This window comes from Microcebus murinus, chromosome 27, assembly GCF_040939455.1.
Source record: "Microcebus murinus isolate Inina chromosome 27, M.murinus_Inina_mat1.0, whole genome shotgun sequence".
Taxonomy (NCBI): Eukaryota; Metazoa; Chordata; class Mammalia; order Primates; family Cheirogaleidae; genus Microcebus; species Microcebus murinus.
This window is the reverse complement of record NC_134130.1, coordinates 6,778,745-6,789,856: the sequence shown is the minus strand read 5'-3', so window position 1 is coordinate 6,789,856 and position 11,112 is coordinate 6,778,745. Positions and strand designations below refer to the sequence as shown.

The 11,112-nt window shown below is 58.0% G+C and overlaps 1 protein-coding gene across 2 annotated transcripts; it reads right to left on the bottom strand.

Moving 5' to 3' along the window:
- Positions 1-5,608: 5,608 nt before the first annotated feature.
- Positions 5,609-11,106, bottom strand: LSM7 (LSM7 homolog, U6 small nuclear RNA and mRNA degradation associated). 2 transcript variants are annotated; one of them, XM_012769399.3, is made up of 4 exons: positions 11,042-11,106; positions 10,865-10,955; positions 7,040-7,111; positions 5,609-5,863 (listed from the first exon to the last, which is right to left on the bottom strand). In XM_012769399.3, exons 1-4 carry the CDS (start codon positions 11,045-11,047, stop codon positions 5,721-5,723), a joined length of 312 nt encoding a protein of 103 aa, XP_012624853.1. In that variant the 5' UTR covers positions 11,048-11,106; the 3' UTR covers positions 5,609-5,720. The 2 variants fall into 2 exon arrangements, with proteins under 2 accessions (XP_012624853.1, XP_075854461.1); XM_075998346.1 differs by lacking the exons at positions 10,865-10,955; positions 11,042-11,106 and adding an exon at positions 10,533-10,850.
- Between the last annotated feature and the right edge of the window lie 6 nt (positions 11,107-11,112).

Genomic DNA, 11,112 nt, shown 5'->3' with positions numbered 1-11,112 from the left:
TGACTTTAGCCTAGTGACCTAACCTCTCTGAGCCCCGACAGCCTCATCTGTAACGTGAGAATAACAATAACTACTCCTTATCGCTTCGGGAGGATTAGATGGGCATATCGTGTTTGCGAGACTGCCTGACCCACGCTCGGCAACCGTGAAAGATGAGCTGTTGTTATTTACTGAGTCAACATTTGCTCTGCGATTGCATAGAGAAAGGAGCTGGGGACACTCGGTCCCCCAAACCATCCCCACTGTGACAGGCTGGGGACACGAAGAGGCACCCAATTGAGGCTGCAGGGTGAACTTCACAGCAGAGCTGGGTGGGCCCTGAAGGACGAGTTCTGGAGCCCAAAGAGGGTGGCAGAGGGCACGCGGGCACCCCGTGTTTGGAGACTTGCACAGAGTACAGCAACAAGGGGAGAAAATGGGGAAGGGGCGCTCAGACATCATTTTAAGGGGAGGTGGGAGCCACAGAGGGTTCCAGGCAAGAAGGAGGATCAGGATTGGATGTGTGGCCATGTGGGAGGATTCTAGGCACAGAAGTCAGGAGCTGCTAGACCTATCCTCCCAATAAGTGACCCCCAGAGCAAGAATGGAGTTCATCCATCCCCCATTAAAAAAAAAAAATCTCTCCTCTGATACACATAGAAATTAATAGCCTCCATCGGATTCTGAAGGAACCTCTTGTTTATATTAACTTTTTTTTCCTTTTTTTTTGAGACCTGGTCTCATTCTGTCACTCAGGCTGGAGTGCCGTGGTGTCAGCCTAGCTCACAGCAACCTCAAACCCCTGGGCTCTAGCAATCCTCCTGCCTCAGCCTCTTGAGTAGCTGGGGACTACAGGCATATGCCACCGTGCCCGGCTAACATTTTGTATTTTTTGTAGAAATGGGGTCTTGCTCTGTTGCCCAGGCTGGTCTTGAATTCCTGGCCCTAAGTGATCCTCCCACCTTGGCCTCTCAAAGTGTTAGGATTACAGGTGTGAGCCACTGCACTGGACCCCAAGTTTTTCATCTGAATGGGGGTTGAATTTTTGTCTAAGTGGCTGTTGAATTTTCCCCACCTCAGGTTTTTTTCCTGTATACTGTGATTGCGGCAAATCGTATTGGGTTTTGGGTATTAAACCAACCTTGCGTTCCTGGGATAAGCCCCACCTGGTGGTCACAACGTATCCAGCTTTTTATAGACTGCTGCATTCAAGTCCTTACTATTTTATTAAGGATTTTTGCATCTATATTCATGAGGGATGTTGGCCTGGGATTTTCTTTTTCTGTAATGTCTTTGTCAGTGTTTGGTTACGTAGGGCTCATAACATGAGTTGGGAAATGTCGGTCTCAGAAATGTCGGGAGATCGGTGCTGTGTGTTCCTTAACAGCTTCTGGGTCATTCTGAATGTGGAGTTTTTGGCATTTGCTGATGGAGGGGTATCAGGGTATTTGCTGAGGGGGAGGGGTGCCCCAAGGTTTGGGGCCTGAATGTGGGGCTATGTTCTCTGATGCGGGAAGCTGGGAGGCCCCAGTGGATGGGGGAGCAGTGGCTTGGGGCATGTCAACTTTGGGGTTTCTTTCTGGTGTTGGGCAGAGCTGGGGGTGGGGGAGGGACTGAACTCAGATGTGTTTTCCAGCAACAAGATTGGGCCCCCAGGCCACCTGTATCTCAGGTTCTGCTTCCTGGCCCTCTGCCTGTCCCCTGTCCCCAGACCTGCTGGATAAGCTCATGGGAAGCCCGTCTCCCGGGTGAATCCTGACACCTGCTGGCTCTGCGAGCGCGGCCAGCCGAGGACAGGGCGGGCAGCTGGTGGGTAGAGGTCCCCTGGCCCCGGTCCCGAAAGGAGGCAGAGAGAGCAGAAGGGCCCCAGGTCACCCATTCAAGGCAAACACTTCCTGCGTGACAGACCCAGGCCGCCCCCAGGAAGCTCTAACAGGCAGGTGGGGCAGTGGGACCCCCAGACGGGGGGCTCTGGGTGGTGTGGAGCCGGGAGGGATGTGGCGAGACCCCAGGAGCCTGGACAGTGGGGCTGGATCCCAGGGGTGTCCCAGCTCTGTCACTCTGGGAAGTCCCCCACCGAGGGACCCCTCCCCACTCACACAGACGCCCGTTTACAAACCTTCCTTTGGCACTCACATGCTTGTCTGAGTCCAGGCAGGAACCCGAGCCCCGAAACTCATTCCCCGGTGGCTGAGGCTTGGGGTCCTCCGTGGCAGGAGGTCACTTGCTACACAGCATCGTCTGGGTCCCCGGGTGGGTGCTCGGGGCTGCAGGGAGGCCTCCCCTCGGCAGCTGGAGGGAGGAGGGGACCGAGGGTGAGGCCGAGGTGGCTGCTGTCTTTCGGCTCTGGGGGGCCAGGGTGAGAGCATTCCCTCCCCTCTTTGTCCCTGTCACACACTTAGGGGCTGGGTTTCAGCACCCTTGAGGTGACGAGCCTGGGGCCGGGGGCAGAGGAAGGGTGTGCGGGGTGGGGGAAGATGGTGCCGCAGGCAGCCCCCTGCCTGGTTGGAATCCTGGCTGTGTGACCCTGTGCTAGCTGCTTAACCTCTCTGGGCTTCAGATAATACCAGAACCTACCGGAGGGGCTCGGGGAGATTCCCGTGAACCTCGGGGAGGTGCAGAGCTGACCGCCGTCAGCAAGGTCAAGATCTTGTCCACCTTCGGAAGCCTCCGGAACCTGCTGCGAGGTGGTGTCCTGGGGGTCCCCGGCGGGTCTGGGGTGGTGCTGGGGCCTGCCGTGTCTGGCAGGGCTCCTGGCGCTGCCTCCCAGAGCGCGGCCTCCGAGGACAAGACCCGAGGCCTCTCGGCCAGCACCTGGAAGCCGAGGGCCGTGGTGACCAGGGGCACGTGCAGCAGGGCAGGCGCCCGCTCCGAGGGCCGCAGCCCCCGCGGTGTGACCCGGGCCCCGCGCTGGGCGTGGGCAGGGAGTTCAAATGGCGGGATCCCAGCTGGGGTCAGCGGGCCGCGTGTGGACGGCATGGCGGGTGGCGGCGGCCGGTCGGGCCGGGGATTTATACCCCGGGGTGAGGGTGGGGGCCGGGGGATCCAGTGTCCACGGTGTCCTCGTTTCTCTCCTGCTTCCTTCTCTAAGTCACCGCCTCTGTTTCTGCCTCTCCGCGTCTCTAAACCTCTCCGCGTCTCCCTGTTTCTGGCTTTGTCTTCTCTGATTCTTTGTAAAATATTCAATTATCAGCATGATACTAAACGTAAAACAATGAATATTAAATTTCTCCTTTTAAAATAGTCAAACCTTGTGAGCAGGCTGGAATCCCCCTTCAACCACCATCTAAATCCCAGGTCAGCCCAGATCCTTCCAGATCTCCTTATTTCTGTTTTTTTTTTTAGAGACACGGTCTTGCTCTGTCACCCAGGCTGGTGTGCAGGCAGTGGCATCATCATAGCTCACGACAGCCTTGAACTCCTGGGCTCAAGTGATCCTCCTGCCTCAACCCCCCGAGTGGCTGGGACTACAGGTGTGTGCCACCATGCCCGGCTAAATTTTCTATTTTTAGTAGAGACAGGGTCTTGCTATGTTGCCCAGGCTGGTCTCGAACTCCTGACCTCAAGCCAGCCTCCTGCCTCGGCCTCCCAAAGTGCTGGGATTACAGGCCTGAGCCACTGCACCCGGCATTTAAATGTATGGAGATATAAGACCCTTTTAAAAACGGGTACCTTAACTAAGTGGCAGTAGTCCGTCTACATTATTGTGCTAAACTTGCATTTTCACTCTGCCATTTGCCACAGCAGGTTTCTGTTTTTATCACTGTGTAACAAACACCCCCAAACCCAAGACGCAGAGGCACAAAACAGCTGCTTGTTATTTCTCATGGTGCTGTGGGTGGGCCACACTTCGCAGGCTGGTCTCGCCTGGGCTACCCTGTGAGGCTTGACACCTGCAGGTCGCCTGGGCCACAAAGTCTGAGGCCCCCTGGCCGCTGGTCTGCACGGCATCTCCGCTGAGCGGGCTGTCCCGGCTTCCCGAGTCCCGGCCACCTCGGGGCAGCGTTCCTAGAGAACACACGTGGAAGCCGAAAGGCCGCTCCCTTTGTGAACGGGGCTCTAAATCCCCACAGCGTGGCTTCTGCCATAATCTTGTGGTCAGATCAAGTCCCCTGCTGGGCCCCCATGGCACTCTGTCTTGGGGCCTGAACACAAAGCTCAGCACTGGCCACAGAGCGGATACTCACTGCCTTTTCTAAACCTAAGAGAGGAGGTGGATTTCAGAGAGGTTGGGACACTTACCCTGTCACACAGCAAGTGGTGGGAAGAGATTTGAGCCCAGGACTCAGTGGCTGCAGAGGGTGGCTTTTGCCTTCACCGGCTCACTGGGAGGCTACAGAGTGGGCAGAGAGCAGTCTGGGGCGAGGGGGGCCATTTTGGAGGCTGCAACGGTGGGGCTGGGGAACCGGTATGAGCCTTGATTCCTTGTCCTCGACACTGGGGGGCCAGACTCCCTCATCCTTTGCCCCTGCTGGCCCTGAGGGCTCTAATGAGGCCTCATGAGTCTCTAAGTCTTTGGGGCCTCCTCCAAGCCGGGGTCAGGCCTCAGGGCGTCTGAGACCCCAGTTTCTACCTTTCCCTCTGCCCCCGCCCAGGCTCGAGGCTCAGGCTGGGGCTTTGGAGGCCTCTGGTAGGCAGCAGTGGGGCAGGGCCGGCCAGATGGCGGGTGGGCGGAGGGACGGGCTGGGCTGCAGGACTGACAACTAATTCCCCGGCTTCGGGGGCTAATGCCACCTGGGCCACGGCAAAGCCGCCGTCCCTGCGGCCTGGATCCCACTGTAAGCCTGGAAGCTGCTGGTTCAGGTTTCTTTGCAGGCGACAAAAGATGGGGGTGGGTGGAGGGAGTCCTTCCAGCCCAAGGCTGAGCACCCCTGTCCTGAGGCAGCTCCTGCCCCCGCGGCTGGGAGTGAGGGGTCAGCGCTTCTGCCGGGACGACCCTCTCAAGCTCACTCCTGGCCCCTGGTTGGGTCACCAGGGGCACCCTGGTTGTCCCACTCTCTGCCTCCTGAGGATGACCAGGCAGACACGCCCTGCCCTCAGCGTGAGGACAGAGTGTGGACAAGGATGGAGGGAACCACCCGCCTGTCAATAAGGACATTTAGAGGTATTCAGTGACCTGAGCCAGTCACCTGGACAGCGTGTGGGGTCCTGGTGTGGGGTGGCGGGGGAGGCCGTGGGGTGGGCTGGCGGCACTGAGGGGAGAGGGCTGTGTGACGCGGGAGGCGGCCGAGCCTGACAGGACCACGGGAGCCAGGCTCAGAGGCCAGCACCAGGGCTGGTCTGTCTGCCAGGCCAGGACACGCTTTACGTGGCAGGAACTTGGGCTTCAGGTGGCGGTTGCGGGTGGTAGGCGCCGAGGGGACATGCGTTGGCAGGTGTGGGCTGCTGGGTCCAGCCTCCAGGGGCCAGGCAGGGGGCTCCTCGGAGCCCCTCAGAGGAGTGAGGCTCCCAGCTCGCCTGTCCCCATCTCCCAGGTTGGGGCCGCCTTGGTCACCTCAGAACTGCTGTCTGTGCCCCGCTGGGACCTGGGCTGGCACTCAACAAACTCCGGGGGCCGAAAGCCGATCTCAGGGCCTCGGGTTTCCCTGGAAGGTCGAGGCGGAAGCAGCAAGACGCTGGGGCTGCGCACTTGAGGTTTGCAATTTTATTAAGAAAACAAAAGTTCAACCTATTCGAAGAGGAAAGACCTTCCGTTCCAGCGGCGGTGGGTGGTGTGGGGAGGCGGCTGTCACCGCCGCTGGCTAGGCGTCCTGCTGCTGGATGAAGGGGTTGGGGATGGCCTCCATGCCGTCCTGCGGGCAGATGAGCACCACGGACGTGCCCCTGCACACCACCAGGCCCAGCTGCCGCGTGTCCTCCGTCAGCTTGTACTGGTCGTCGGGGTCTGTGGGGGCAGACAGAGGCTGAGGAGGCCCCAGAGGCCCCGGCTGAAGGGCCCTAAGACGTCCCCACCCGCACCCCGCAGGTGCTGGCCGAGCGCCAGGACTTTGACCCAGGATTTCAGCAGGGATGAGCTCCGCCTGGCGGGACCCCGGCCTCCCCGAATCCCTGAGTCCGACAAGCGGCCCTTCTCTCAGGACAGGCCACAGACCGTGGGGCCCAACGGGGCTCCAGAAACAGCAGCTGCAGCTGCTCCGCAAACGCCGGGACAGGAGGCGGTCACCCTGTTCTCTGTGCTAACTGGGACCCCAGGGCCTGGGACCAGCCATCGGCCGGGCAGCTGGGACAGAGCAGCCTGGGCCCCTGGTTGCTGGGTGAGGCGAGAGGACACCCAGGGAAGTGACCGGACGCTCCAGGTTGCAGGAAATCAAAACTCTTCATTCCTACTGTCCTGTGGCGTTGGGTGAGGGGAGAACCCAGGCCCAGCTTTGGAAATCAGAGATCCAGCGTGAGATCCGACCCTGCCACTATCGGGTCTCCTGGGTGACAACCCCACTGGACCCACCCTTCCCTCACCCGAGAGAGGATGGTTTGAGCGCCTGTGTGACCGGGCTGTTCGGGGCCGAAACCACAGATCACACAGGCTCTGCAGAAAGGGCGGAAGTGCGGCCCCCACTCCCGAGGCACCTGGTGGCGCGTTGAGCTATTTGTCTCTGCACAAGAGTGAATCTTGTCTGGTCCTGCTGTTGGGCCCGAGGGCCGATACCCTCACATGCCTCCTTTGGGCTAAGCCAGGGGCTTGCTGGCTGCTGGGGGCCGCCTGGCCAGCAGGGACTTGGGGGCCTCACGGGGAGGAGAGAGCAGGGGACATGTGGGAGGGCTCCCCAGGGAGGGGGAACGGGACCCTGTGCGAACACAGGGGAGCTCAAAGCACATTCGCATCTCACTGCCGACGCGTGCTCTCCGAACCACGCAGGCGCGTGCTGAGCAGCTACCAGTGTCTGGGAACCAGGCAATGACCAGCAAAATACTCCCCCTCTCTCAGGCCCCTGAGGCGACGATGGTCTTTCCAGCTCTGTTGATGGCAGAGACCAAACTCGCCCGTCAGCTGTCTAATCCCTGCTCTCAACTTGGGGTGTTGTGGGTTTGAGAAAGACATTTAAAAAAAGGCCCAGCTCACCTCGCATGTACTCGATGGTCCCGTCAAGCACGAGGTTGAGGAGCGGGTCGAACCCTTTCAGGATTCCACTGGCTTGGAGAAACCACAGTGGGGAAGAGAAACAGGAAGGCGTGAGATTTGCCCTGGGGACAGGCGCCCGCCCCAGCATGATGCACTGGGGGCCCACGTCAAGGAAGGGCCCACCTGGTTAGGTCAGGCTCACCCAGGATTGCCCCTCCCTTTAGATTAGCTCAAAGCTAGGCTGCCGCAGGCACCTTAGCTCCAGCTACAAAGCTCCTTCATCTTTGTCACGTAACCTAAGCATGGGGGTGACATCACAAGTCACAGGTCCCTTCCCGCACTCAGGGGAGAGGAGTATATGCCCAACTCACCAGGGTGGAGGAAGGGAGGGGAAGGGAGATAGAGGGCCCTGAGGACAGCTGCCTGTATGTAGGCCGTCCCCGCCACAGCACGTCCGCAAACACTTCTGCTCAGCACCGATGGCAGATCCGTTAAGACTGCGGGCCGCAAGGGGCAGGTCACAACCGCTCAGCTCTGCCTGGCGTGGAAGCAGCTGACAACATGCAAATGCACAGGCCTGGTGGCTGCTGGGAAACTTTATTTATGGGTGCTGAATGTGAATTTCACGTAATTTTCACGTCATAAGCTAGGCTTCTTGTGATTGTTCCTCAACTGTTTAAAAACTGTAAAAACCATTCTCAGATCGCGAGCAGCACCGCAGAAGGTAGGGGACCGGCTCTGCCGCAGGCCACAGCGTGGAGGGACCTTGAGGACATTGTGCTCAGTGAGAGATGCCAGACGCAGGGCACACAGTGTGAGACTCCGTTTGTATGAAATGTCCAGAACACGCAGATCCACAGAGATGAGACGTGGAATCCTGGTTGCCAGGGGCTGGGGGTGGACGGCAAGTGACTGCTGATGGGATAGGATTTCCTTTTGGGCTGATGGAATGTTCCAGAATTAGATAGACGGGCTGGTTGCACAACACGGTGCCTGATCCCTGTCATCTTCTTGTTCTGCAGTATCTGGTGACCGGTCCTGGGAAAGGGTGAGCCGGGTGGCCCAGCAGGACCGCACGCAGTCTCTGCCTGGACCCCCTGCGCCTCCTGTGCAGGTTCATCTCAGCCATAGCTCCCTGAGGGGGGCGGTTCCCGCCTCTGTGCTCACTGACGCCTCTTCCTGCCACCATCTGCCCCCAGCCGTCCCAACTCCTCCTTCAGTCCCCCTCCTGGCTCACCCCACAGAAATGGTACCCTGGGTCATTACTCCATCTGCCTGTCTCCCAAAAGGCAGGGAGCAGGAGCCCATCTGTGGCTGTACCGCCCACACCGAGGGCAGCCCCGGGCTGTGGTGTGTGTGGCGGGGTCTGTAAACGATGTCCCTCAAGTCAAATCCGCTCCACTGTCAGATTTTGTAAATAAAGTTTTATTGGCGCACGGCCACGCTCACCCGGTTAGGTATTGTTTGGGGCAGCTTTCCCGCTGCAACGGCAGAGCTGAGCAGTTGTCACAGAAACCATCTGGGTTGCAAAGCTGAAAATGTTCACCGTCTGGCCCTTTCCAGAGAAAGCCTGCCTGGCCCTGCGGATTTCCATCCAGCTGCCTGCGTTTGAGCCCCTGGCCCTGTGGCTTCCTTTCTCTGTGCTCGGGTCCCTCCCTTGCAAAATGAAGGTCATGGTCTCATGGGATGGTGGGAAGAGTTGGGTGCAACAATGCATTTAGGTGCTGGACACCAGCCACATGTGCAGTGACATGAGTCTGCCCTCCCTGAGGGGAGGTGAGCCCCAGGCAGGCAGGCAATGTTCCTCCACCCTGGTGAGCTGGGCATATACTCCTCTTCCCTGAGTGCGGGAAGGGACCTGTGACTTGGATGTGATGTCACCCCCATGCTTAGGTTACGTGACAAAGATGAAGGAGCTTTGTAGCTGGAGTTAAGGTGCCTGTGCCAGCCTGGCTTTGAGCTAATCTAAAGGGAGGGACAATCTCGGGTGAGCCTGACCTAACCAGGTGGGCTCTTAAAGGATAGAACACTTTCTGAGAGAAGAGATTCTCCCTCTGGCTTGAATAATTTGAATCTGACACGTTTGCTCAACCTACACCACTGCAGGAGCAAACCGCCCTGCTGTGGAGTGTCTGGGGGCAAGCAGCCCTCAGGAGCTGGGAGCATCCCAGCCAACACCAGCCAGAAAATGGGGACCCCAGTCCTACACCTGCAAGGAACTGAGTTCTGCCAACAGCCAGGAGCCGTGGAAGACACTGAGCGTGACATGATGGGCCCTACAGACACCCCTCTATTACGACGTCATGAGATCTTGAATTTGAGGTACCTTGACCCACACGTTCTGCGAGATCTGTGTTGTTTGAGCCACTAAACTGGAGGTAATTTGCTACACAGGGTAGAAAACAAACGAAGGCACCTTGAAAGGCAAGGGTAGCATCTCATTCATCTGTCCTGGAGCCGGCATGGCATAGATTGAACATTTGTTCAGATTCAAATTCTCATGCCAGGTACCTGGACCATCAACAACTCTTGATGCCACCCAACTGTCTGAATCTCAGGGAGGATGGGCTTTGGATCCCCATCTTTTGAGAAAAAGAAATCGAAGATCAAAGGGGCTGCTGAGTAAGTGAGATGTTGATCAAGGGCTTACTATGTGCTAGGCACTGCTTCAGTTGCATTACATGCCTTTAACCCTTTAACTCTCGCCACCACCTGGTGAAGCAGGTAGAGGACCAACCTCATTTGACAAATGAGGAAACAGAGGCTCAGAGGGAGTAGCTACTTGCCCAAAGTCAAGAGCAGAAAAGCTAGGGTTCTAACTGGAGCTGTCCAGAACTAGAACCCCAGGGTCAGGCTGTCCAGCTGCTGTGATTACTCTCAGACCACACTGCCCACGTGAATAAGCAGCACCAACCTGGTTCTTGCTCTCTGAAAGCTCACACTCTCCTCACTAGAGTCTATGGAAGAGTCAGATGCAGAGTTAGGCATCATGTTTATGAAATTGCAAACTGTGACAAGTGCTACAAGGAGAGTAAGACAAAGAGGAGCCCGACCTGAGATGGAGGGGTGAGGAAGGCTTCTCAGAGCAAGTATCTGGAACGGAACAGAAAAGTGACTCTGGGAGGTCACCTGGCAAGAGCATGGCAGGCAAAGGGAACCATGTGCCTATGTAGCCTGTGGCAGTCAAGAGCTTGATGCCCTACTCAGAGGTTTAGGAGGTTTGGACTTTACCCTGGAAAAATGGGGAGCCCTGGAAGGTTTCAGCAGGGAGCAAGGAGATTCCTAACAGGTTCATAGGGCTGTGGTTTCCAACAGGTGCACTTCTGCCCCCAGCGACAGTTTGGGTTGTCACAACTTGGGGGCACTCCTGGCATGGGGTGGGTGAAAGTCAGGGACGCTGCTCAGCACCCTGCAGTGCCCAGGACGGCCCCACCCCAGAGAACGATCCAGCCCCAAATATCCACAATGCAGAGGGGTAGAGACCTTGGCTTACCGGGAAAAGGAACATAAGCAGGGAGATCACTGAGGAGCTTGGGTTGCTCCCAGGTAGAAAAGCTGGAGAGACAAGAACTCATGGGACGCAAAGCCGTGAATCCCAAACCCAGCTGCTCCACTGTGACTGTGGGTTATGTTTGTTCCCCGCTCCATGCCTCAGTTTTCCCACCCGCAAAATGGGCTACCAGTTCCCATCTCCGGTGTTATAAGGAAGACTGCACGAGGTAGCCCGACTTAAAGTAGCGCCTCGGCATCCGTGTCCGTAGTCTCTACTGCCGCAGTTATTTATTCCAAGTTGTTAAGAGAAAGCGCTGGCGGCAGGGAGCTCACCTTCGCGGCCTCCCTGGAACTTCACGCGAATCGTCTTGTCGATGTACTTGGACAGGTCCAAGATGCTCTCCTTCTTTTTCTTCTCTTTGTCCTGCGGGGAAAGCAGAGCGCGTGAGGCGGGGAGCAGCGGCCCGGGCCCAAGCCGCCAGGTTACCGGCCCCACCGCCGCGCGCTCACCGCCATCTTGCCGCGCCGCGCCACTCTGCGCAGGCGCCACCCCCGCGTCCTTTGACCGTTACCAACGCGCA